The 27,088-nt window shown below is 40.3% G+C and overlaps 3 protein-coding genes across 3 annotated transcripts; 2 read left to right on the forward strand and 1 right to left on the reverse strand.

Annotated features, from left to right (window-relative positions):
* Positions 1-312: 312 nt before the first annotated feature.
* On the forward strand, positions 313-3,260 carry LOC105228633 (protein toll-like). Its single transcript, XM_029551237.2, has one exon. It carries the CDS (start codon positions 383-385, stop codon positions 3,242-3,244), a length of 2,862 nt encoding a protein of 953 aa, XP_029407097.2. The 5' UTR covers positions 313-382; the 3' UTR covers positions 3,245-3,260.
* Positions 3,261-16,844: 13,584 nt separating this feature from the next.
* LOC105228610 (uncharacterized) lies at positions 16,845-18,219 on the reverse strand. Its single transcript, XM_011208499.4, has 2 exons — positions 17,980-18,219; positions 16,845-17,916 (listed from the first exon to the last, which is right to left on the reverse strand). Exons 1-2 carry the CDS (start codon positions 18,053-18,055, stop codon positions 16,922-16,924), a joined length of 1,071 nt encoding a protein of 356 aa, XP_011206801.1. The 5' UTR covers positions 18,056-18,219; the 3' UTR covers positions 16,845-16,921.
* A 405-nt stretch (positions 18,220-18,624) lies between these two features.
* On the forward strand, positions 18,625-23,065 carry LOC105228611 (inosine-5'-monophosphate dehydrogenase). The gene is made up of 6 exons (XM_011208500.4): positions 18,625-18,774; positions 18,870-19,418; positions 19,487-19,637; positions 20,019-20,670; positions 20,770-21,310; positions 21,442-23,065. Exons 2-6 carry the CDS (start codon positions 19,264-19,266, stop codon positions 21,545-21,547), a joined length of 1,605 nt encoding a protein of 534 aa, XP_011206802.1. The 5' UTR covers positions 18,625-18,774; positions 18,870-19,263; the 3' UTR covers positions 21,548-23,065.
* The last annotated feature ends 4,023 nt before the right edge of the window (positions 23,066-27,088 follow it).

Below are 27,088 nucleotides of genomic sequence, written 5' to 3' on the forward strand. Positions count from 1 at the left end.
AGGCATGAAATAATTATTTCACACCACACAACAACAAATTCCTTGAACAAAAGCGGTTTTTATTCAAAAGAAAATTTCAAACGAATTCTATGAAAGCAATTGATAAACAATTTGCGCTTATACAATAACAATAAACACACTTGTTTATTGCAATAAAGCGCAGAAAAATACCGCTAGGTTGCGCGCCAATAGAACTTAAATGAAATTAGTACTATTTTAAACGTTTTTGTGTACGAATGGTAAGCGAGCGACAGAAGAAATAAAAATTAAATTAAATGAAAAAAAATTAAAAAAAAAAAATATATTAATAATAATAATAAAATTCTTATATTAAAAAAAATTAAAATATATACATAAAAAAATAATCAGAAAAAATTTAAAGATGATGCGACTTCAATTACACACAGTGAAAATTCTGGCATTGTTTTTATTTGCACTACACTGTCGTTTGACACAGGCCGTTATCACATACCAACAATGCGCTGATATGCATACGCAAACGGTGTGTGTTTGTAATCACGACTTGGATGCAACCATGCGAATTGTATGCGCGCTAAGTGCAAACATTGATAACAAAAGCAACAACAACGACACTCTGAGCGCTACTACACTAACAATACATATATACAGAAGCGAACAGGTGCGCGTGTACTGTCACGGCTACGAGAACGGAAGCGCCGAAAGTGAGCGCGGATACGAGCTGCTACCGTCGCTGCCTATCGGTCCGGATTTAATGCTATTATTGGTGAGCGGTTGCAATAACACCGATGTCATTTTGCGGCGCTTCAATATACGTCATGTCAGATTGCTGGAGCTAAGCGCTGATACAGCAATGACAAGCGCAAAGCTAACGCGTCAACAAATACCCAAAGCGTTGCTGGTGGATAGTTTGACGCTCACTGCCTACACACAACTGGCAGCAGATCTGTTCACTGATTATAAGCAATTGCGATTTCTCGAAATACAGACAACACAACTGGATTTGCCATTGACTGTCTTCCAGCCGCTAACGAATTTGATTGGGCTTACGCTGAAAGCGCGCATCAAACAGGCAGCACCACTACAGCTGTTGCGCGCGCAAAGCCGTTTGTTAAATACCGTGCTAAGCGATGGCGCGCTACAGAGTCTGGCGACAGCAAATTTTAGCCACTTAACACAATTGCAATCGCTGCATTTGCCGCGCAATAAGCTCAGCTATGTGCCAGCGCACGCACTTGTACCGCTCACTGAATTGTTGCGCATTAACTTGAGCGAGAATCGTTTACGCGCGCTGAATGCTACAATGTTTGCGCAACAGCTGAAGCTTGTCGCCATCGATTTGAGCGACAATGAATTGCAGACGCTGCCAATGGATTTGTTTACGCGCACGCAGCGCTTGCAAGAGCTGCGCCTATCGCATAATCAGCTGAAGCAAATACCCAACACGTTGTTCGCGCCGCTAAACTATCTAAAAGTATTATATTTAAATAATAATCAACTAAGCAGCTTGCAGCCAGCTACTTTTGCCTACAATGAGGAGCTACAGAGACTACATTTGCAATACAATCGACTTGAAATAGCCGGCGCGGCGATGTGTACAACCTTTGCGACATTAAAAAATTTAGCTGAATTGTTTTTAAGCAATAACCGGCTGACACATATCTGCGAGCAGCCAAGCGGCAAGAACATGGGGCATATTGATATGTCACACAATCAAATTGAGTTGTTGCGCGCGCCTGGTTTGGTCGCGCTTGCCTGCAATTGGGCGCGCGTAGATCTGTCATACAACGCGCTGCAAAGTGTTTTATTACCTACGCGCCTTCATAGCAACAAGTCGTTAGCGGCGCTTAAGTGTCACAGCACGCTGGCGCTAAATCATAACGCGCTGCACTGCGACTGCCATTTGTTGAACTTTGTGCTGGCGAAACAAGCGGGCTTTCTGAGCGCGCTAACGCAACTGAATACATCCAACCTGTACTGTGGTACGCCAACACAGCTGCGTGCGCGTCCAATTGACACGTTGCAGGCTGAAGAGCTTTTGTGTCCAGTCGCCGCGCAATATTGTCCCAGTAAGTGTCGTTGCTGGGCGCGCACTTATGACGCAACGCTTATTGTCAACTGTACACAAGCGCGTCTGCAAGCAGTGCCCACACTGTCCACTGTCTTGAATACAACGCTTACGGCCATCGAGCTGCACTTAACAGACAATACTATCAGCACGCTGCCAATAAATTCAACTGTCGGTTATGCGCTTGTAACGCGCTTATATATTGCTGGCAATCGGTTGAGCGTCATTGAAGCGTCGCAACTGCCCGCGCAGTTGAAAAGTCTTGATGTGCGCCACAATAACTTAACACAACTCAGCAACAGTTTTTTTACGCTACTCAATGTAAGCGCAATATTAAGTGAGATTTATTTGTCGCATAATAATTGGTCATGCGATTGCGACGCCGAGCAGCTGCTCATCACGGCGAAGGTACATCATAAACGCATACGCGATCTGGATGAGCTCACGTGCGCGGATGCGCGCTATGCCAAACTACTAGAGCTTGCTTTCAACGATATCTGCCCAACGGATATGAGTCTGCTATTCGTGAGCATAAGTTTATTAGTGGCCGCTCTAACGCTGGCTGTTATCAGCGCGCTTTATTTCAGATATCAACTTGAGTTCAAAGTCTGGCTGTACGCGCACAACGCTTGCCTTTGGTGCGTAACAGAGCATGAATTGGATAAGGACAAACCATTTGACGCGTTCATCTCATATTCGCACAAAGATGAGCATTTCGTCGTGCATGAACTATTGCCGGGCTTAGAACAGGGCGACTTACCGTTTCGTGTGTGCACACATGAGCGTAATTGGCTTGCGGGCGCTTATATACCGGAGCAAATAATCGAATCGGTTGAGCAATCGCGTCGCACCATAATTGTATTATCGCAACATTTCATTGAATCGCCATGGGCGCGCATGGAATTTCGCACAGCACATCAAAGCGCTTTGAATGAGCGTCGTACGCGCATAATTATTATTATGTATGGTGAGGTTACGCATATGGACGCGCTGGATACAGAGCTGCAAGCTTATTTGAAAATGAACACCTATTTGAAGTGGAATGATCCGTGGTTCTGGCGCAAATTGCGTTACGCCATGCCGTTCAAGCGTCGCTGTGCGCTTGATGAGACGCATGCGCCACGCTTTGTTTATAGCGCTATGGAATTAAAAGAGTTGAATGGGCGTGCGCGCTTCAAGAAAAATTTGAATTCCTAAGAATATATACTTCTACACTAATTGACTATTTTATGTAAATATAATATATTTGAATATAATATATTGGTTATTTAATGTATTTCGTTTTATTAATATATATTACTGAACTTCTTTTCTCTCTCGAAATATGTGTGTGGTCATAGGATCTTATCTGTTCTCATTACTTTGCGTGCTATTAACTGATGTTAACTCTTTATTCTCTTTACGTTCCAACTCTTCTCTCTTGCTCTCGCAGTCTAGGATCATTGTGTCTAATATGCAGCTAACTGATCTTATCTTATCTCTTTATCGTCCATATTGAAACTGTTTGTTCCGACAAGTGACCGGCGCGGCTGAATCGAATAAATTTTAACCGAGAGTCGAAAATTTCGCACACTTTTAGAGCAATTAGAGCCATATATATACTACAACTTCCTCTTCCTCTGCTTCCGCCGGCAGGTACTGCGTCAAATACTCTCAAAGCCGATGCGCGAAGAACCATAAATCTTCCACAGGACCTTCTCTAGAAAACTTGTAACGCCGACTCATCAGTTGTTGTCATCGTCCATGCCTCTGTACATACAGCAGGACGGGGATAATGAGTGTCTTGTAGAATTTGGTCTTTGTTTTTCGAGAGAGGACTTTACTTCTCAATTGCCTACTTAATCCGAAGTAACAACTGTTGGCAAGAGTTATTCTGCGTTGGATTCCAAGGCTGATGTTTGTTGGTGTTAATGCTGTTTCCAAGATTGACGAAATTATCTTCAACTTCGAAGTCAACAGTGACGTGGAAATCACTAGTGCGACGACTGTTTGTTTGATGACAGGAGATATTTCGTCTTGCCCTTCACTACCAGACCCATTCGCTTCTTTGTCCAAACTGGAGAAAGCAGAACTAATGGCGCGATTGTCATGGCCAATGATATCGACGTAATCGGTGTACGCCAGCAGTTATACACTCTTTTAGAAGATTGTACCTTCTCTATTCAGATCTGCAGCTCGATTGTAGCCGAGTTAAGAACAGCGCACCAATCGTTTCTTCTTTTCGCTACGTGGCGCCAATTGGATATTCCAAGCGAAGCCTGCTCCTTCTCCACCTGGTCCTTCCAACGGAGTGAAGTTCTTCCTCTTCCTCTGGTTCCCCCGACGGGTACTGCGTCGAATACTTTCAGAGCTGGAGTGTTTTCGTCCATTCGGACAACTTGACCTAGCCAGCGTAGCCGCTGTCGTTTAATTCGCTGAATATATGACTCCATCCTCCACGATAGGAAGTCACCTTGTTTAAAACCTCGTTTGATATCGATCGGCTCGGAGAGGTCACTCCCCACCCAAATGTATGTAAAAATTTGAGAAGTTAATCCAGCAAATAGTTTCGGAAATATGAACGTACGATCGGCTTGAAATTTTCACAAGACCATCTAAGATATATTTTTCAGAACAATTACAATTTTTTAGCATCTCAGATGTTTACATTTACAAATTTTGTTTTTTTTTTTTTTTTTTGTCAAAAATCAATTTCGAACATTATCATAGTTATTATAATAATAAAAATAATAAAAAAAAAACTTAAAATCCACCACTGTACACCTCAAGTCCAAAGTCTTGCAAAAACAGTCGTTTTGCCGTTTCTGTTGGCGCACAGCAAGTAGCTGGCACTGTATTTGTCTCGTTCGCACCTGGGGCAAGACTTCAAATCACTTTGCCACAAATTACCTGTTTTTAGCCACAAGCGTCCATGTATACATATGTACTGTATGTAAGTAAATCAGCTGTATTATTTGTCATTGTTAGTGCTGTGTTGCACATTTGCTTACTTTTGGCTCTGACTGGAAAATGTGCAATACAGCTTTGAATTGGCGGCGAATTTGGGTCAAACGCTTGCTTTGCCACTCTGAAAGCCTGCTTTGGCGTCTAGGGCAAGTTCCTAGAATGGTTCGTTTGTTCGTTGCGCATTCGTTTCAATCGTATTTGGCTTATTTACTCGTGTATGCGTGCGTATTTGTTGCTCGGCTCATCTCAGCCGGCCAATTTATTTATCAATGCACTGAGCACGAGTGGAGTTGATGTGTTTTTTCGGAGTTTTTACTTTGTTTTTACTGTTGAAGTTCGGTTTTACATATGTTTTTTATGACCAAAAATAGTACCGAGAAGTAGTATAGACGATTAGAATAGTAAATAGAACGGTCTGGGTCTGTCAATTTCAGCAGAAGTAGTATTGACGAGTATGATTTACTGATCTTGTCCATGTCTCATCTTCTGTAGAAGATTATTTTCTAAAATTAAAGCATAATTACTTTTTGGGCTAATGGGTCTAAAAACAATATTGCAACGGTAGAATGGCAAATACATAGATGCGTCTGGGTCTGTCAATTTCAACATGGAGGTCTTTAACCTCCTTCTCCCCGAAAATAATTTTTTCACACCAGGCAACTCAAAGTACACTTTAGGATACTAAAAAATACTTTTTAATTGGTAGAATGGTAGTGAAAAAAATTTTCTTGTCCATTCGAAGCGTTTCGAAACTTTAAACTCTGCTTTCTCGAAAATGCAACTTCAGAGTAAAAATTTCCGATAACTGTGTACGTTCCATATTTTCGGATTCCGGCCTAACAGACCCTCGTGAAAAAAGCATTCCCAAAGCCTACGTCAGTAGCAGCGATGCCAATATATTTTTTTCTACACTCAAATAACACACGAAATAAAATTCCTTTTTCTCACTCCCAGAAGAAATTGTCAAAATTAGGCTTTAGACTGCCTTCTTCAATCTACTCAAATCAATCTAAGAGAAATAACCCAACTAGCACTGGTGCTTGGAATCAAAATATTGTGTCATGAGGGAATAAGGTATATGTGATGGACCGGATACTACTTATTTAGCCACTGGATGTAGCAGTTGACGCTGGGTCTACCAGAAGGTCTAAAACTATTAAACCGATGTGACTATGCACCAGCTTCCACACTAATGATTAATGGTAAAACGCCTCGACCTAACTAAAGCAATACGCTTTTCTGACCCACTGGTCCAAAAAGGTAACGAAATCTCCCTTTCATCAATTTTCTAGACAGTGTCCCAAGCAATAAAAAATCGCAGATTCAAATTTGTTCACTCCGCCTTTCTTCTTCTCCAATAACAACAGCAGGTCTGTCGCTGTTGCCGACTACGGAAATCGGCAGTGTTGCATAGCAGCCGCAGTATGCGACGCCGGCAGGCACTCAACAAGCGGCGTACACCGGCGCTACTTTTTCATAATTTCGCGCGTAAAATCCACCCGAAGCTGACAGGCGACCAGCGCGCCTAGCAAGCAAAATGGTAGTTGTGCAAAGCGCGCCAAATCATATGATTGGCCCAACACAGTTTCTGCTGGTTAACTACCGTAATAGCATAGCATAGCAATAGTGGTTGTTCTGTTGCGGTCGTTTATATGTCGCGTTCAACGAACACACCCCCTTACGATGAGCGCGCGTGGCGAACACAACTGACGAGTGAGTGCACGTTGCCTCACACACTGTGTGTCGCGCCACACAGCGTGATTGTTGGCCGCCGGCATGTTAGCGACAGTGACGCTGTATATCAGCACTTCAGCAGACCACCTGGTTGGTCTGCCAGTCAACCGACGTGCCCAAACGCCTGCCTGCTCACAAGTGCGGCGCGTCGTGACTGGCGAACGCGAAAACATCGCGTCATGTGAGTCACTAAATGAATAGGCGCACAAACTGGCACAGCTAGACGACGTGGCGTAAATAAAAACCGACGCTAAACGGTCATCACATAAGTGCGAGCGAGCGCAATAGTTGTTGAGTCGGAAATGTGCCCATTCGTACATGATGGCGTCGACAACGTGAGCGGCCGCCACCAGCGTTGTTACGTTGCGCCATAGCGCCTGCAAGCAGCCAGTCAGCTGTTGTGCACAACATAGCAGTGTTGTGTTATAGCATAACATAGAGTTTCGGATGCTAGCAAATGCGCTTTTTTATTTGTGAATATCAACTAAGCAAGCGATTTGGGCTTGTTGCTGCGGCTGCCAGCCAAGTAAACACGCGTTGCTGCCGTTGACGGTGGTCGTACACGTTGGCGTTGCGTTATTTCTTTCCAGTACCGTCGTCGTCAATGCTTCTTCTTTAACGGTCAGTGCTGACTAGAAATCGCGTCATGTGAGTCACTAACGTCACAGGGCGCCAGTAACAGGCAGCTAGCGTGCGTTCACTGTTGGTGAATGCCATATTTTGTTGATGCTCTGGCTATCATAGCTGTACGTACATATTTGTATGCATGTGGGCTGTAAAAAAAGGCGGCAAATACGTGATAAGTCCGTGAGTAGTCGCAAAGGTACTCGTGGTTGAAAGGCGTTATTGATATTCCTGTAAGGAACAAATTGTTCCTGGTCATCTCTTCCGCTGGATTTTAGATTATACAACCATTCAGTCTCCTATTATCGCTAATAATAATAGTTTGGGTCTAATTAATATTGGATATATCCCGGTGACAACTTGTTTTTTAGCGAGTTTATCGCTATACCGCAGGTCTTATGTAGATATATGTACATACATATGTATTTACATATGTTTTTTCTGGTTCTACAAAACCTTCCAATAAACAGTTGTTAACAGTGCAAAAGCTAGTATATGCTTACTATGCGGCTGATGCGCTGATCACTCACATGACGAGTTTCGGTTAGCACTAACGATACCGATTGATTAAACTAGTTCAGACTAATTCACCATAAAACGCCGATAATACTTTTTAAATACCTAAAATTTCAATAGGTTAAATGAGCGCTGGAAAGTGCGGAAAACCGATTACATTATTAATATTAAGAATGCATAATGAAGACTTTTGGGCCGCTTTTACTGATTACTGTGTGCTTTGGATATATTTCCTGAAAAGTAATGCAACTCACTCGTTCATAAAAGTTATTTGCTACTACAATCATTGCCACTAGTTAGTTCTTCCACTGCTTCTTCTTCCACTCTGCCACTACTTGTGCGCGTCATTGTGATTGTTTTATCGGTATAGTATCGGTTAGCGCTAGCTGAAAGTCGTCATGTGAGTGATTAGGGCAGCAGCCGTTTAGAAACTGTCTCTGAATTAAGTTAATTTTGAAAGCGCTCGTTGGAAGTGGTACGTACACACGCACACACGTCGCTACGTTTACAGTTTTTGTCAGCTGTGCCATTCGCTGCGGTGGTTAGCGGTTGAATAGAAATCGCGTCATGTGAGTCACTAGCGCAACGGGCGCGCAGAGACGGCGGCTGGCATTTTTATGCTTACGTGCATTCGAGCAAACCGCCGCTAAGAAGAGAAATATATTTTGAGTGCGTTTTGTTTTTAGTATTCGAATGTGTAGCAAGTTATTCCAAGAGGCACATTAATAATTCCAATTGGAATGTCCACAAATGTTTATATACATACATATGTATGTATGTATACAAACAGCTATAACAGCTGATTTTGTGTTGTTGGTGAACGTTGCATTCTTATTATTGAAATAAAATAGCTTTTTGTTTAAGTTAGCAGACGCGAAAATGAAGTCTTCTTGCTTTACTAATAACAATTAAGAACTAAACTAAACTAAAGCACAAAAAGTGTTTACATATTTTGCATAAATAGAATTGAAACAAAAATTTGTTAGTAAATTTGAATTAAACAATGTTTAGCGCAATGAACGCGTTGTTCTCTAGCCACTACGCACACCTGAGTGTGTATACTGTGGAAAGCTTTCCTGTCAATTTAGGTGCACAAGCAGCCGTACACATTCCAAACAAACACAAAAGAAACAAACGGAAAGTGTTTACCAAGAGAGGGATGAAGCATTTATCGTTCGAGAAGCTAAGTAAATTCCTCATCTCAGTGCTCCAAAACTGACCGATATACATATGTACATACATATGTATGTATGTAAGTAGTTCGAAACTAACTAAATATCCATGTCAACTCCGCAACAGTAAGCAGAGTCCTCAGCAGTACGGTTTTTATGGGCGGATGCCTTGAAACAAACCATTTTTTAGCCAGAAAAACCGAAAGAAGTGTCTGGAGTTTGCAAAGATCTTATAAACTTATAAGCTATTAATATTATTTTTTGTAGGTTATATTTACTGATAAATGGTTTGGCGGAAAAAGGACTGCGAGCTTTAACCGGAAAATATTACTTCTAACCTGATTTAGCTCCGTGTGATTTCTGGCTATACAGCAAACTCAAACGACCGCTCCTGGAAAACCGTTTTGATTCATTTGAAGCCATTAAAACTGAATCGCTACGCGCCTTAAATAATATGCCGGAAATTAACTTCAACAACTTAAACACTTTCGAGGATTGGAAAAAACGTTGACACAAGTGTATTGAGTCAAAAGGGATTACTTTGAGGGAAACGACATTTGAAGCATAAATTAAGAATTGTAAAGTTATGGACAAATTCTTATTATTTTTGGCTCATGTAGTACGTAAACAAGCGATAATGAGAACAAGTGAAGCGCGTTATAAGCCCAGCTAGCGGCTTATTGTTTAACAAGTTGCAACAAATATACACCTGTATGTGTATGTGGCACAGAATCCACCCCCAACCCATTTTACACCGAGCGATAGTTGCGATTTGCTTCTCTCCCACGCAGCTTGCACAAACACGTGCCGCTCATGGCGAGAGCAGTGCGCTAACCAACACCAACGCAGACTTTTACAGCCGCGAAGACTAAAAATTAAAGGATGCTTAAAAAATTCTAATGTAACCTATACTTATTTATAAAAGCTTACACCACCCTCTGTACGCCCATTTTTTCATAATCTCAGGGTTGAAAGAAATTTAGACTACATTTTTTACATTGCTGTAAGCGCGCAGATTTTTCTTGTTGCGCTCGATAAGAATTTCACAACACTGCCTGCGGCAGGACTTTTGCTGTTCGCCTCATCTTCAACTGCCCGCAAAGCTGTGTCACCGAGTTGGCGTCGCCAAATGGTAGCAATCACCAGCGCCACTGCGAGTCAGTCAAGCTAACCAGCTAACCAGTGAGCCAACAAACAACAAGTGCAAACCGAACGAACGGCCACACATATGGCCATAGCCGGAATTGTCTTGTTGTATCGCTGGCACATGTGTGGGCCGGCATAGTCGATGCCAATCGAAAATCGCTGACGTGCGCATGCCATACGACGCATACACAAACACACAGCAGAGGAACCAGGCACATTGCTTTGCTTCTTGTGTATTTTTGGCCCAGTGCGCCAGGCAACAACGGTGTGCAACGCAACTGGCACAGTGGCGAGCAAACGATACCGTTAACACTTTCGTTTTCTTGTTCCTACCACTGGCTGGCCGCTAAATAGGCGTTCAGAAGCGCGTAACACGCCAGAAGCGTTGGCGACGAAACGCTAAAAACAATTGTCGTTGCCGGCGCTGTAATTGACGTATCAAATGTGACAGTCAGCTGTTGTATAACACAGGGATGGGCACATTAGCCCTCAGTGGCATTTTGCCCGTGCGGGCACGAGTGCACATTTTGAGGGCTAGGTGAGGGGATCATCGCGGGCAAACATGAAGAGGGAAGTGAGAGCAACGTTTTACCACTCCATATTTACAAATGAGAGCAACGTATTTTCCACCACCATTGACTGATCTATCACATGTACAGTGGTGTGAACAAAATAGAAACAACCATAAGGTGTTGTGAAGTTTTAAAATATGCTGTTTTCTTATTAAATAAAATTGTTTTTAGATACATAACATCACATATATATATTTTTTCCTAACAGTGATTAAAATTTCCCACCATGCAAAGGTAAATGAAAAACAAATTTTAATGCGAAACTCTAAACTCTGCAAATTATGTTTACCCATTTTTGTTCACACAACTGTACAATTCCGATATGAAGTAAACTTCCACCCTTAAATTTGTGTACAATGTCAGTATTGCCGCAACCACTCTGCGATGAACATCAAGTTACGGAGGAATGTAATTCATTTTTTTTCGCAATTTTTCTCAACTTGTTATGCCCTTCTCTCCGTAAACTGATATTCCCCTCATCCAGCCCCCGTGCGCACTTTGCTAACTTTGCGGGCTAAAAATGTGCCCATCCCTGGTATAGCATGTATGCACTGGTTGCCAGCGGCTGTCAAACATGGGACAATGTGCGCGATGCATGTATATACTACGCTTGCCTACAGCTGACAGACGGTACCACAGTTTGTCGCGCGAGTTTGCAGATATGCGGCAGCCGCCAACAACAACGACTTTGCCCTCGCTTACACGACAATGCGCAATGGCAATGTCCTTGTATGAAAAACGGTTTTGGGCAACAGGCGAACAGCAAAGGCAGCACAGCGCCGCTGAGTGAAAACATACAACACTTCGTGCGCGGCAGCGCAAATAAAACGCGCGCAATTTGTCAGTTACCTCTGTTGGCCGCGTGCACGAGCGCGACAGCTATATAGTGCGGTTATGCTATTTCGACGCACTCTCGCAATAAGACGCTGGCAATGGCTTCCGCAAACTATACATTTTCACATTCACAGCACACAACTGGTTTTGTGTTTACATATGCGTTCGTATTTAGTTGCGCTGCGTTGCTCTTTCGCACATTTCATTATCTCCCATCACATAACCTCACAATATTTTGGCGGGCGTTGCTCTGTGATTCTGCAAACAGCAAACGCCACATTGCATATGCAACAACAAATCGCTGTTATGTGAAAAGGGGAAGTATATTGAAATGTTACAATAACAAAGCAGCTACTGGCGCTTACTGTTTTCCTGCTGAAAAATCGACTGACTAGGCCCCTGAATTCGTGTGTGCACTAATCATGAGCGGCAACAACAAAACGCTAGAGTTTTGTATCGTCAGCCATACACAGCTCGATTGCTTTAAAAACAGCTGTTTGTGGCTATCGTCAACTACACTGTTAGACAAAAGTTTTCGTTTCATGAGCTCTACATTCTTTTGGACACAGTGAGGTTGTTTATTATTTTTTATACCCCTAAGAGGGTAGATTATGTTTGCCACGAAATTTGTAATCAGAGAATTTATAAAATCTGTGTCATATAAAAATAACAGCGTGATGAGCTGGGTTGATTTAGCAATGTCCGTCCGTCTGTCTGTAAATCCGCGAACTAGCTCACCAGTTTCTGAGATGTCAAATTTTGCGCACGCATTTTTCTCGCCAAGAAGCTGCTCATTTGTCGGAATGGTCGATATCGGAAAACTATGACATATAGCTGGCATACAAACCGAGTAATCAAAAGAAAGTCCTTGTATGGAAAGCTTGTTTAATTGACGAGATATTTTATGATCTATACCTTTACGCGATACAATCTTAGAAGAAATTGTTTAGATCGGGCCTTTATAGCATAGATTAAGTTTGGCACGAAGTTTGGAAACATCAGGAACCCTATAAAATATGTATGTACCATATAGAAAGATCAGCGTGATGAGCCATGCCCGTCCGTCTGTCTGTAAATACACGAACCAGGTCCTCAGTTTCTGAAATGTCAATCTGTATGTGTTGTTTATGCTGAGATATTCAACATTTCCAACTAAAAATTTTGTCAATTGGTCATTCTCGCAGCCAGAAAATTTATATGTAAGTACTTCAGTACAATATTTTTTACTGGCATTAAAGTGTCTAAAACTCGAAATATTGGAGTAATATTGATTTTCAACTTTGACTTTTCTATAAAATATTGTGAAAGTGAGTGTAATTAATATAAAATTTTTAATTTTTCCTCAATATTCGGTCGGGTTTAGACCCAAATTGTACTTTGTGGGAAAATATAGTGAGACTTTTTTGTACTTGGCGACCTTAGGTTAGATATTTGAGATAAAATTCGTGGGCAGATAAAAGCCGTGTCCATTGCGGTAACAAAGAAAACCGACTGTTCCGCAATTGCACATACCAAGCCTATAGGCAATCACGACAAAAAAAATCTAATTTGGATTTCGAATTATAATCAGCGGTTCAATGGACTTGTTTATAGCGACCAGTATCTATGTATGTACATATACTATGTATCTAAAAATAATAAAAATTGTATCCATATATGTAAATATGTATGTATGTGAATAGACAGCGGTGTATTTGGCTCATATTAATATCACCTGCTGTTTTTTAGCTAATTGCTGATAACTTTTGTACCATAGTATAAAAGTATTTAATTTGCTAACTGTGCATAGTAGGTACATACATATGTAAACCACACTTGCGTGAAAAAAATAACACCGTGTTAGCTCTTTTTCTAAAGTCAGTTCTCTCCAACTACATAAAATTGCTGCCAACTCTATCTGCTAGACTATCGTTCCTCGGCCTGAGCTCGGCAAATTTACTTACATATGTACATATGTATGTAAGTAAGCCTGGGCCATAGGGGAGTCAGAAAGTTCCTAATTCATGTGAGGGAACGCGATTTGAAACCCATACCGATGTTGTTCATACTGATACAGCCAGGGCCGTAGCTCGAAAGCCGGGTCGGGGCGAAGTTTTGGAAAAAAAATCTGCAAACAAATGTTGCGAGCACCGGGACATCCAGAGAGCTTCGTGCACAGTAGGAGTTGTCTTGCCCCGATCTTCAGCCCGCTCTCTTTCACTGGTTACAACAATAACAACTAGTAGAACTAGTTAGTTAGTTAGTCTTAGGTCAAATATGTATTTGCAATTGCTTTACACCTTCTTCAACGCCGTCGGGTATAACTCAACTCAGGGGGGTTAATGGCACTTTCTAGGTCCATCTGTATACATACATATCTATATATGTATGTATGTTTGTATGTATTTTTATATGTACATAGGTATGTATGCCAATAATGTCTGTGAGTTTAACGGTCTATGCCACCTGTCTGTCCGTTTTAATTAACTTGGCGTCTCAGGTCTCACTTCTCATCCTCCAACAGCTCCATCAAATAATATACATACTTGTAAGATACACACAAACCGTTATACGTGCAACTCGTTTAGCATTCCCCCTTATGCCACCGTAGGCCGCCCACCCACAACTTAACCACTTTTGCCAATTAGTGAAAATTCTAAAAATGTTTCTTCATTAGCAAAAATTTCGACCTACACTTTTGCCAGCGACTCTTCTTCTAACCTATTACACTAACATCATCTTAATTAAAATCCTGGCACAAGCATTTTGTCTGCCATTAAAATGTAGCCGCACGCACAGCCACACGAACGCACATAATTAAACTTATGTACATACATACATACATACATGCATATACAACTATGTGTTCATGTGTATGTAGAGCCATGCGTGTGTTTGGATGTGTACAACGCCACCGAACTCATGGCCGACCGAAATTTTACTCAGCAACTCCCTTAACGGCCCACTTGGTTGCACCAAAGCAATAACAACAATAACTTCATAGTCACACATACTTACACGTACACATAACTAAAGTTGACAGTGTACAACAATAACATGTTACCGTTGTTGCCTGTGTCACTGCTGCCGCCGCTCCCCAACGGTTTTTTCTTTTTATTTCATTTTATTTCGCCACAAAAGGCGGCTTTTAATTGCTTAATTGGAATTGTGTGCTAATTTGTGCGCCAGACTCGAGAGCTGTTGTGTGTATGCATGTTGGTGTACTTGCTAGCACTGGCTCTGTGGCACTCAGCGCCCGTCCTCTGTCGTTTTGGCTGTTAGTTGCTGTGCGTGGGAGGTTTGGCCTAAAAGAAGCAACAAAACTGGCGACTGACTGGCTGCTGAGTTCCTTAACTGTTAATGGATAGCATGAGTTCGTAGTCCCCATATCGCGCCATCTCATTCTTTCACTGGAATGCAGGCCAACCACTGTCCGTTATAGGGCTCGACCAACTAGCTGGCGTATTGTGTATAATATACGATGCCTTGCCGTGCCTGCCTTATGTCATATTCATATGCATACGTACATACATATGTATATGAATATGTACATACATATGTTCGTTTGTAGGTACCAAAGGCGCTAATTAGCGGTTTCGTGCTATGTACTTCCATTAGCGAGTACCGAGCCGGGAAACTACGATTGGGGTGCGAACGAGCTAGTATGTTTGTGTAATGAAACTAAAAAAATTATATTTATATGTATGTATGTATGTATGTATGTACATATGTAAGCACTTGGAACAAAATACTAACCTAGAACCTTTAAAAGGAGTTTGTAAAATATTCTGGACTGGATTCGTGGACTTCGATACTTACATACACACTGCTAAGAACCCCGTACCAATAACAGTCGGAATGAACCCGGATTGTTATCCAACCAAGTGCTGTCAACTCGGCAGATTTCTGCCGTTGCAACAACAACAATAGCAACCACTTTGCAGCTATTTCAAACATACTTATCTGGAGTACAACTCCCTCTGATTCAGCCCCGGCGATAAACCATATTTTCTGGATTTACTGCTCATTCGTGACTCGCTAGTTCCTAAACAGCCGGTTCTACATTACCGAAATTGAGCTGGGTTTACACCGACCAGGCACAATCTACGCTAAATTTCTTTAGTGGTCAAACACTCACCTAAGGCGTTTACCTGTGTCAAAAAAAATTCACACCCTCTGTGGAGTGGCCGTGTCAGCATAGGTAGGCAGGGCTTAATGAATTCCCAGTTCTAATTTTTCTCATAGGCAGTTTCTCTGCAACAAAAGAGCGAGACAGAAATTGCGAAGCGTGCGACTAATTAAAATCTTATGCATTATTTGTGTAGTAGCGTACAAAATTGGTTGTACCTCCTACACAAAGGAATAAACGTAAAACAAAAACAAATTGTAGTGCCTAACACAAAACAATTGATTTAAACCAACCTCAATGTCATACAACAAAGAAGGAAGCAAATAATAACAAACACACACACTTTGCTACACATATAGTACATGCATATAAATATGACATGTAAACAAATAAGGAAGTCGGCTTGTATGTGCATGTCCCAACAGCTGACTGGCTGCGCGCAAACAATCCCTCCACCAATGTTATCAGCAATCAAGTGATAACAATAGCAAAAATTTTCAGCCCAAATGTCAGGCTTTGGTTTAGGTTAAAACGTTTCGGGCACGTTTTTCCCCGCCCATCCTTATGGCGCTTGACATAAACATTTAATTTCTTAACGACGTTTCGTCCATCATGGTGTACTGCAGAGTTGTTGTAAAATGTATGCATATGAGCAGACATTTGAGCTTGCTTCCCTGCAGGGGTTGTGACAACGTGCAGCCGGTCGGTTGGCCGTTAAAGGTTGAAGTGAAATGGCGGAACGGCAATGCCGACGAACACACCCAAGGTCGGCATCCACCACGCCCTAGATACGCCTCAAATTCATCAAATGTAGCAGGAGCACAGAAATTTATGCAGCCCAACGCCGACGCAGGTACGGAAATCCGTGAGAGAGAGAGAGCAGAGATAAAGCAGTAATTGAGCGCTGTGGACTGTGAATGGGCAGGGCTGGGCATGTAAATAATGAAAGAACCCTAAAACAGAGTGGCAATTTAATATTAAACAGTTACAAATCGACGACGCCTCCTGTTTGTTTTTGTTGTTCATGCATCTGCTACTATTATTATCATTTGTAATATAACAGAGGGTTGTGCATTAATACCGTTGAAGCACAATGTGTCTGTAAATACAACCACTTTACAGCTTAGTAATAAAAGGCAAACAAATAATTTCAAATATTTAATATATAACACTCTTGTATTATTTTATTTAATGATATTTGTAATTAGTTAATACAAAATGTTTAATCCTCGCTACCACTTCGCACATCTGCATGTTTTTCACGTTCTTTTCCCACATCTTTGATTGCTCCTTTCGATTTCTTTTGCTCATCACCGCCACCTGTAGCCAAGCCATCGGACCACTTACCGCGCGGTATATCAGAGTAAGAGCTGGGATCCATGGGATCTGCCGGCTCAGCATCACTTCGTCCACGATGTCTGCGACTAGCGCCATGCTCGCGCTCCTTATCACGGTCACGTCTTTGTTTTGCTATCGTGCGGTCTAAATCACGTGATTTCTGTTTACGTTGTGGTGCTGCCGTTGTGCTAGTGGCCGCTGTACTCTCCTGTAAGCTGGGAAAATCCTGCTTTGGCAAAGTTGGAGAGCGGGGACGCATTGATGAACTTATGATTTCGTCTATTTCACGTTGATGCCGTGCAAGTTCTGTTTCTTGTGCATCATCACTATCGTCTGCGTGCTGTTCACCGTCACTACCGCCACCACCCTCTCCACCAGCAGCCTCTTCTAATTGTCGGCGAAAAACGGCAGCACTTTTGGTAACCTGCGATTTTGGATGTGTAGGTGGTAACCAAGAAACCAAATTTTCGGCAACACTGTAGAAATAATAACTGGCACAGCCAGGATCATAACGTTCAGCCCAGCCTTTGGGCAGTGGGTATTTGCGGCGTAAACGTTTATAGCGCCTCATATATTCACGGCTAGGTTCAGTTTTGCCATCACCCCAACGATTGACACAAAACAACGTACATTTGTGCCATATATTGTATTTATTCGGACAACCGCGATGTCCGGTGGTAGAATTGGCCTCACCCATGCGCTCTTTCATGCGTTCCAGCCAGAAATTCTCCTCAACACGTTTGCTGCCCGTATCAGTGTCATATAGTGGCGGATATTGATATTCTTCATGCGCACCTGCACGCTGTTCATCTGTATCCATTTCATCATAATCTTCGGCAATAACTTCTTCATTTTCCACTGGTACTGCCAACGGTGCATCTGTGTGATAAACAAAATTAATTAAAAAAAATCAATTATTTTTATACTTAAATGCGTACTAACCCGGTTCCTTTGTTTTCGACTTTTGTACAAGTCCACGTTGTGCCAGGCGTTGAAGTAGTGCTGGTGGTAAACTCATATTAATGAATACTTTAGTAGTGTTTACTTTTTCAAGCTATATATGTTATTTTGTTGAGATTAAATTACGAAGTGAAGATAATTGCTGTAATGCGAATCAATATAAACTTTTTCAAAATACTTTAGTTTTTACTTCACAGCTGTTTGGTGAACTGTCATTTCGACTTAAAAGGCTTTTGACAGGTAATTGACCGTGGGTGTGTTCAGTGCTTGTTATTGAGAGCGGTAGGGTTGCATTTTCTGTAATTATATTTTCCCAGTTCTTTAACATATTTCGAGGATAAAATAAGATATGTTTTTAAATATATGATACTTGCAAAATTTTAATAAACAATAACATAATATTTCTTTTGTGACGCCTACAATTTGTCAAATAAATTATTCGATGTGAAATAATTTATGAATAAATAAAATTAAAAAATGATTTATCATTATCTCTAAAGAAGTATAATAGATTCAAACTCATTTCTAAATATTGTCTATAATTTTAATTTGTGATAGGTAAGGTTAGCTGGCTGATCACTTAGTGAGGTGGAGAAATTACAAATTTTATAAAAATAGTAATAAAATTAAATCCTTACAAAATGATGATTTATACATCTACCTGTCAATGCATCCCTGCAAAATTTGGAGCCTTCAACGAAATGAGCAACACGTGGAGCTTGCGAAAATGCTCATTTAGTGGGGAGCAGTTGAGTGAGACGCATTTTGGAACGGACGGTAAAGAATATATTAGAAAAATGTGCCTTTGATAAATTGTGCTAACTGAACCATATTTTTGGCGTTATTTACGAAAATTGTACATTTATTTACAGAATTTTCATACTGTTTTATCAGCGCGTTGTTTTTTGACATATTTGTTGCTGTAACTCGATTTTGGGAGCGAATATCAATTGTATAGTTACCACGAAGCTGGAAATTTTCCACCGGTGCAGTTGGTACTACAACTTTTAATTGTGGCGACGAAATTGTCACAATAATTTATATTGTGTACTTGCTCTTATATTACTGAACTGAGCTCGTGCACTAATACTTAAGTCACGCAATTTTTGAAATACATTTTTTGCCAAGAACATTTATTTTACAAGAATAATATATAAATAAGCATTTAAAGTTAAATTACCTGTGCATAATACGGCAATTGACTTCAACATTTCAATTAGTGCCAAACGATCATTTATATACGCGATTCTACAATAAATTTTAACGATGGCAGCAACAACAAACAATGTGACCACTAATGGATTTACCAGTGCACCAGCTGAATCGGTAAAGGTAGAATCGGCAGATGTCAGCGCAAATGAATTGCAGGATGGCCTTTCATGTCACGAGCTTTTCGCTAATAGCGATGGTTTGACCTACAAGTATGTGTGCTTATGCGTTATAATTTTATCATTGCGTGTTAAATTAATTATGCGGTTCTATTATTTAGTGACTTTCTTATCTTGCCTGGTTATATTGATTTCGCCGCTGAGGAAGTGGATCTGAGCTCACCATTGACCAAGAGTATTACATTGCGTGCGCCGCTAGTATCATCCCCCATGGATACTGTCACCGAGTCAGATATGGCTATTGCCATGGCGGTAAGTGTTAATGCTTGTGGTTACTGGGATGATAGTGTTGACGCACAGACTATAATATATGTACATATATAAAATAATATTATATATAAATATATATTTTTGTTACATTTTTAATTGCTATGTTAATATCATTTTGAAATATGTACATATGTATGCTTGAATGAGTTGAATTCGCCAAAATAGTATTTGCGTTCTATGTAAATATGTCCATATACATATGTACATATATGTATATATTTTGTTTCTGTGTGGGTTAAAAGGTTATTTTAATAACTAAATTTAATCTAATCTATAAGTCATTTGTTATTATTGTATATGTTTTTATTTTTGTTTACAACTATTTTCGTATATTTTTTACTTAAAAATTATTTTTACTTTCAGCTCTGTGGTGGCATTGGCATTATACATCATAACTGCACGCCAGAATATCAAGCGAATGAAGTTCACAAAGTCAAGAAATACAAACACGGCTTTATTCGTGATCCGTCGGTTATGTCGCCCGAGAATACAGTCGGTGATGTGCTTGAGGCGAGACGCAAAAACGGCTTCACAGGCTATCCCATTACCGCCGACGGTAAACTGGGTGGTCGCCTGTTAGGTATAGTCACATCACGTGACATTGATTTCCGTGAGAATCAGCCCGAAATTAAATTGGGAACCATAATGACCACCGAATTGATAACTGCCCCTAACGGCATTACACTGCCTATGGCTAATGCTATTTTAGAGAAAAGCAAAAAAGGCAAATTGCCAATTGTTAATGAAAATGGTGAATTGGTTGCGCTAATAGCGCGTACCGATTTGAAGAAGGCACGTTCTTATCCAAACGCTTCGAAAGATAGCAACAAACAATTGTTGGTGGGCGCTGCTATTGGCACACGCCCCGAGGACAAGGAGCGTCTCAAATTGCTCGTCGAAAATGGGGTTGACGTAATTGTTCTGGATTCATCGCAAGGCAACTCAATTTATCAAATTGAAATGATTAAATTCATAAAGAACACTTATACGGGACTACAAGTGATTGGTGGAAATGGTAAGTAACAAGCAGAGGTGAACTAATATAAATCTCTTATGTGTACCTCAAGGTGGCAGCCTCTTACAAATTTGTCCACTTTCCTTACCTTCTCTGCAGTTGTGACACGCGCTCAAGCCAAAAATCTAATCGATGCTGGCGTAGATGGCTTGCGCGTTGGCATGGGCTCCGGTTCGATTTGTATCACACAAGAAGTTATGGCTTGCGGCTGCCCACAGGCTACTGCGGTTTATCAAGTATCTAGCTACGCTAAACAATTTGGTGTGCCTGTCATAGCCGATGGTGGCATTCAATCCATAGGTCATATCGTCAAAGCTTTATCGTTGGGCGCTAGCGCTGTTATGATGGGTTCGCTATTGGCTGGTACTTCAGAGGCGCCAGGTGAATATTTCTTTTCGGATGGTGTGCGCCTGAAGAAGTATCGCGGTATGGGTTCACTAGAGGCTATGGAACGACGTGATGCCAAAGGCGCCGCTATGTCACGTTATTATCACACCGAAATGGATCGTACAAAGGTGGCACAGGGTGTCAGCGGCAGCATTGTCGACAAAGGTTCCGTTTTGCGTTATTTACCCTATTTGGAATGTGGCCTACAGCATAGCTGCCAGGACATTGGCGCACGCACAGTCAGCGAATTAAGGTGTGTGAATTTTGCTTTTTTTTATTATTTTTTTTTTTTAAGTTTTTAAATTTTTTTTTGTTAAAATTTTTTTGTTTGCTTAAATTTGTTTTTATTTTTTTTTAATTAAATATTTTATATCTTTTACATAGAGCAATGATTTACAATGGCAAGTTACGTTTCATGAAGCGCACTCATTCCGCACAAGTGGAGGGTAATGTGCATGGCCTCTTCTCCTATGAGAAACGTCTCTTCTAACAAACAGCTGCAACAAGTGTGCGTACTGATAAAGCGTTAATCGCAAGCAATGCGGTGCAAGTGCGCAATGGTGGGTTGACAGCATATTTGCAAAGGAATGGGGCGTACGAGTGCGGCGCAAGGGCAACACATAACATATATAATAGAGCGGCAGATACAACAACGTTACAGCGGCGTCAGCAGTAAAATACAGAAACAAAAATGAAAAAAAAATTAGGGTTACAACGGTTAACAGTTATATTTTATGCCATTTGCTACATTGCTTACATCAGTAGCTCTAGCAATAACATTTCCAACGTAATTTATTATATGAAAATACCGCTGTTGTGTTTACTTGTATAATTAGTTTTCACACATTACTTCGTGTGCTTAGAGCAGTACTTAATACATAGAAAAACTTATAAATTTACAATTTTATACATTTATGCTTATTCAGCAATTATCGTTGTGTCTAATTCGATTTACATACAGCTGTCACGTTGCTTTATATTAAATACGTGCTTTTGGCAATATTGTTATCATTTAGTTAAAATTCTTTGATCACACAATAGGATGGTTTAATTACAATCACATATGTTATATTATTTATTAAATTTTGCCACCTTTACTGTATTTTTACTAAACTTTAGTAATAGCTATAAAATTTATGATTAATTTTGCAGAAAATTTTAAAATTTTAGTAAGCAGCCTGTGTTAAGATTTGTAATAGTTGAATTTTCTCGAAATTACGCTAGCAGCTGACATAACGCTGTACTTTATTGGCAAGTATTCTTTGTTTTCCTAGTTTATACAATTATATTGTTAGAAATTCTTATAACTTTAAATACTTTATATACATATTTATGTAGATTTCTCAAAAATTTAGCAAAATTTAAACCTACAAACTAGAAAATGTACGTATTTCACACATTTAGGTGTTTTAAAATTTATTGATGTTCACAACAAGCGCATACCTACCCACAATATTAGTAAATATGTTGGAGAATTTTAAGCGTAGTGTAGGTCTAAATGTTTTTTTAACGAGTTGCAGCAACATCCATGATGGCGCGCAGATGTCGCCGTACAATGTCGTTAATGCAATGGACTGTCAAAGAAAGTCGTCATAAGTGAAAGTACGGGTCTACGTAAACGGTAAAGATGATCCCGATCTTTTCATCCGGCTGCATTTTTTCAAATTACTTCAGGAATGCTTTTGCCGCTGCAGCAACAATAAAGTAACACTACGAATTTGCCATCATCTCTATTGCTCTAATAGACTTTGCATACATGAACCCGCCTATCTGCCAGCTGCCGTTATGTACGTTCTTGCAGCTAACTGTTAATTAAGAATTGCGTCTTAGCTGCACTTAAAATTCTCCATTATAGGCAAAAAAATTCAATTTATTGCAATTTATATAGAAAGCAAATGAAAATCTATGTGGCTACAATACCTTATAAATGTTAGCAATTATGTAATAAACTATATACATAAATAATTAAATATAACAAACATAAGTATATTTCAATGTAAAAACAAAACCATTGTTTAATTTGTAATCTAGCGTCTTGAATTACTTAAACAACCTCCGTTTTTTGTTGTAATTTTTCTATTAAGGCTTTTTGTACGCTTTCGTGGGTAAATATTTACATACATATGTATGCATGTATGTATAGGATGTGTAATATCAGCAACGTTGGAACCGCATAGCAGCTGCTGCGGGGTTGTCAGGCGGCAATTTGCGTTTATGTGTTGCTGCAAGCAGCTTATGCGTGAATTAGCGGAATGCACACAGATTCACTGCGATTACTTTCGATTTCTAATGTGCATGAAGACAGCAAAAAAGTTATACATACATATGTTGTTGTTGTAGCAGCCTTGAAATTTATCACCAAAACCACAATTGTTGGTGTTGCTGTTGGTTTTGTAATTGTTGTGCTCGCATGATGTATAAAAATAAAATTGTTGTTGTTGTTATCGTTGCAGTATTAAGCAGAATTGTCATTCTTATTGTTGTTATTGCAAATAGCAATGTTATTATGGTCGTTTTGTTGTTCTTGTTGTGGTGGGTGTTATATTACAACAATATTGTAGTTGCTGTACGTAGCAATATTGCTATTTCATGTCTCGGCATTGTTCACTTAACGGTTGTTTGTATCACCTAAAACTAATCGAGTTAGATGCATATAAGATTGTATATATCGTCACCTGAAATGCAAAATAACGTATCATCAAAAAATTCGAAATTGAGTGTCTTATTGATTACGCTTCACTACTTCAAATTATATACATAATATTAAATATGTTCAACATTTTCTGGTTCTGCGGTCATATATAAACCAGTTTTAACCAATATTAATATTTTGTTTCACTCATGTTCCATTTTATTCCGTGTTTCATTCATGCCACTGTAAATTTCTGAAAATGTTGTTACGTTAATTTGCATTTCAGGTGACGATATGTAAATGTAGAGACGAGTACAAATACGAGTGACTGTCAAATCCCACGATAGCCGGTTCTACGTACCGCAATTGACTCGGATTTCATCCGACCAAGGGCTGTTTTTTCGGCGATCTAACCTCGTTTGGATCGGTAAGTGTTACGAGTGACTGTCCGTCCGTTCCTCTGTGTAAGCTGTAACTTGAGTAAAAATTGAGATGTCTTGATGAAGCTTGGTATACGTATTTCTCGGCATCGTAAGACGCTTGCTATTACAGGTGGGCGGGAACGGAGTACTGCCACGCCATTAAGCGAAACCTACACTGTAACCTCAAACGACCGCGATTATTGCCAATGTACAAGGCCGCAACAAAATCTTGAAGTCGCTAGCAGCGAAAAGACAAAGAAACGTGTTGGCAACATACAAGCCAACCGGACGGCCGTTCCTAAACTACGCCGCACCAATATGGTGGACCACTACAGGATGCCTCTTCATGTGAGGCCCGTATGCTCCCAGTTAAGGAGCATAATGAACTTCTCTCCAAGCTGTCTAAGTAACCGGAACGGAGACGGTTTTTAGCCGGCAAGGACTGCCAACTCGGCAGATTTCTGCCGCTACAACAACAAAACTATCCGTTCCCGACAGTCGGATCTAAGTAACCGGAATGGAGCTAGATTCTTATCCCGTTAGTGACGGTCAACTCGGCACCATGCCTCGAAATTAGTTCGAGAATACTTTCTGCCGCTATAAACACCAACAACACCACTGTATAAAGGGATGAAATCGGAAGATAATCCTGTTCACTCGCCATATAACGGTACTGTTAAGAACTACTGGAAGTGGGATAAATTACTAACTGAATGCGACAGGAACATAAAATGTAAAAAAAAATTTACAACCGAGATGGCATTACAACGCTTTATAAAAGACTGGGTAAAAACTGGACAATGGGCGTAGCAATGCCCACTTTTAGGTTAAATCACATATCCCAGGCGGGTTACCGATTTCAACAAAATTTGGCAAATGGACAATCTGCTCAAATTCCTATGTAAAAGTGCGCAAATCGGTGAAATTGGACCGCAACCACGCCTACTTCCATATAACAGAATTTTAAATTTCATCTGATTCTTTCTCTTCCAGTAAAAAAATCAACAAGAAATGCACAAAAATTGTTCACATTCAAAAAAATTGGTCAAGTACCGAATATTTGGACCCCGGCACCTACAGTTGGCTTTTGATCAGAAGTCTAAGTAACCGGAATGTGATCAAAAGTCAACTATGTGTGAGATATATACTTAATTAAAATTAAGATATAATCCTTCTCTTATAAAAGCATGTCTGTATGTCAAAAATGTGTTCCTTAGCCTCCCATATATATCTATATATACAACTATTCTCCAACTTAGCGGTTACCTTATACCGCATATAACGACCAACATGTGATCTAAGCCAAATATTGTATAATAATAAAATATTGCTGCTTGAGAATCGACGATTAACTGTCAAAGACCTTACTGGCATCGTTCGAATATTGAAAGAATCAGTGAAAAGCATTTTGGGACCCAGAAAAGTGAAAGCACGATTGGTTGCAAAGTCACTAAATTTGTTCGAGAAACAGCGTCGCGTTAACGTCTATGAAACAATGCTTCCCGACTACCAGCATGTCATGAAACATATTATTATTGGCGATGAGTCTTGAATTTATGCTTACGACCCGGAAACAGACGATCTATCGGCCGAATACCGTGGCAAAGGTGAGCCGGAGCCGAAAAAACCACATCAGAGCAGGTTAAAAATCAATGTTAAGTTCACAGTTTCCTTCGATTATTCAGGTGTGGTGCACACCGAATTCCTTCCGACCGGCCATACTGTCAACAAGAAATAGTATTTGCGTTATTTGCGCGAAGCTATTCGTATTTCGACTGAACTAAACCGTGCCGAACTCGCATATACCGAATAAGCTCATGTGGCAAAGCTATATTATAAATATTTGTTTTTGTGTATGTATGTTTGTAAGTCAGTGCGTATATTTTGGTAAATTTCTATATATGTACATACATAGGTATATGCACAACCACTTACTGAGGATTGTCCAGCCCACGGCGGCTGAGTTCGTCTCCCGCTCTCCCACCACATGAGTATATGTATACATATGTATGTGTGTCTAAGTTTGTGCCGTTTGGCGAGTGGTTAATTTTTTTCGCTCTTTCGCTGAAAGGATGCTTGTTTAGGGTTTCTGTTCCGAAATTTCTGCATTCCTGTTCAAAATTGATAATCATTTGCATAAATATGCCGCGTTGCGTATGTATTTGTTATATGAGTGTGTGTGAATATGAGTAAGTAAGTTTATTTGCATAGTACCTACTCATATACTTACATATGTAAATATGTATATACATACTAATGTATATATTCGCTTGTATGGATATGTATTTAGTCCGCCATAAGTTGTGTTACAAGTTCAGGCCGTTGTAAAAATAAAACTATTATAAATTTTTTAATAATGTTAATGTTATTTAATAATGCATATATTAAATGAGCGATTGTATTCACCATGATTACATTTTGCCTACACTCAAGTCCTCAAACGTTTCGACCATTGATCAATATCAACGCGCCTAGTTGCTGTGGGTCATTGACAGGCCATATTCATCAGCCGCGATAAAGCAAGGTTTACTGCTTCTAAGCGACTGCTGGTTGGTTTTTACCTTGTGTGCTGGAGCAGAAATTTGCTGGAAGAAGAGAGTACACCGTTTATCGTGTGCCGCTGCAGATACCGCTTGCATCTGTTGAGCCTAATATAAAAGGTTGTCAAATAACTCCTTTCCGCTTTTTTGCTCTTCAATGTTTCAAATATTCAATGCTTTATAGAAAGTGTTACAGTGATCAGATTTAGTTCAAATATGCGCCGTTTCGTTTGATAATCTGTTTCCATCTAGACGGCAACTTCATAATACTCCCCTCCTTATTTGCGAAGAACTCTGACAGCCACTTTTCACAAGCCTCTTTTGAGTTCAATTTTACACCAATAACGTGTTCGCCATGGACAGGAACAGGTGGTAATCACTTGGCGCTTTGTACGGGCTATATGGTGGATGCGATAAAACCTCCCATCCGAGCGCCT

Source organism: Bactrocera dorsalis, chromosome 4 (genome assembly GCF_023373825.1).
Source record: "Bactrocera dorsalis isolate Fly_Bdor chromosome 4, ASM2337382v1, whole genome shotgun sequence".
Taxonomy (NCBI): Eukaryota; Metazoa; Arthropoda; class Insecta; order Diptera; family Tephritidae; genus Bactrocera; species Bactrocera dorsalis.

Coding starts and splice junctions, on each gene's coding strand:
- LOC105228611 (XM_011208500.4), top strand. CDS start 19,264: ATGGCAGCAACAACAAACAATGTGACCACTAATGGATTTACCAGTGCA. Junction 19,419..19,486: donor AGCGATGGTTTGACCTACAA/GTATGTGTGCTT, acceptor TCTATTATTTAG/TGACTTTCTTATCTTGCCTG. Junction 19,638..20,018: donor ATATGGCTATTGCCATGGCG/GTAAGTGTTAAT, acceptor TTTTACTTTCAG/CTCTGTGGTGGCATTGGCAT.
- LOC105228633 (XM_029551237.2), top strand. CDS start 383: ATGATGCGACTTCAATTACACACAGTGAAAATTCTGGCATTGTTTTTA.
- LOC105228610 (XM_011208499.4), bottom strand. CDS start 18,055: ATGAGTTTACCACCAGCACTACTTCAACGCCTGGCACAACGTGGACTT. Junction 17,917..17,979: donor GTCGAAAACAAAGGAACCGG/GTTAGTACGCAT, acceptor TTTATCACACAG/ATGCACCGTTGGCAGTACCA.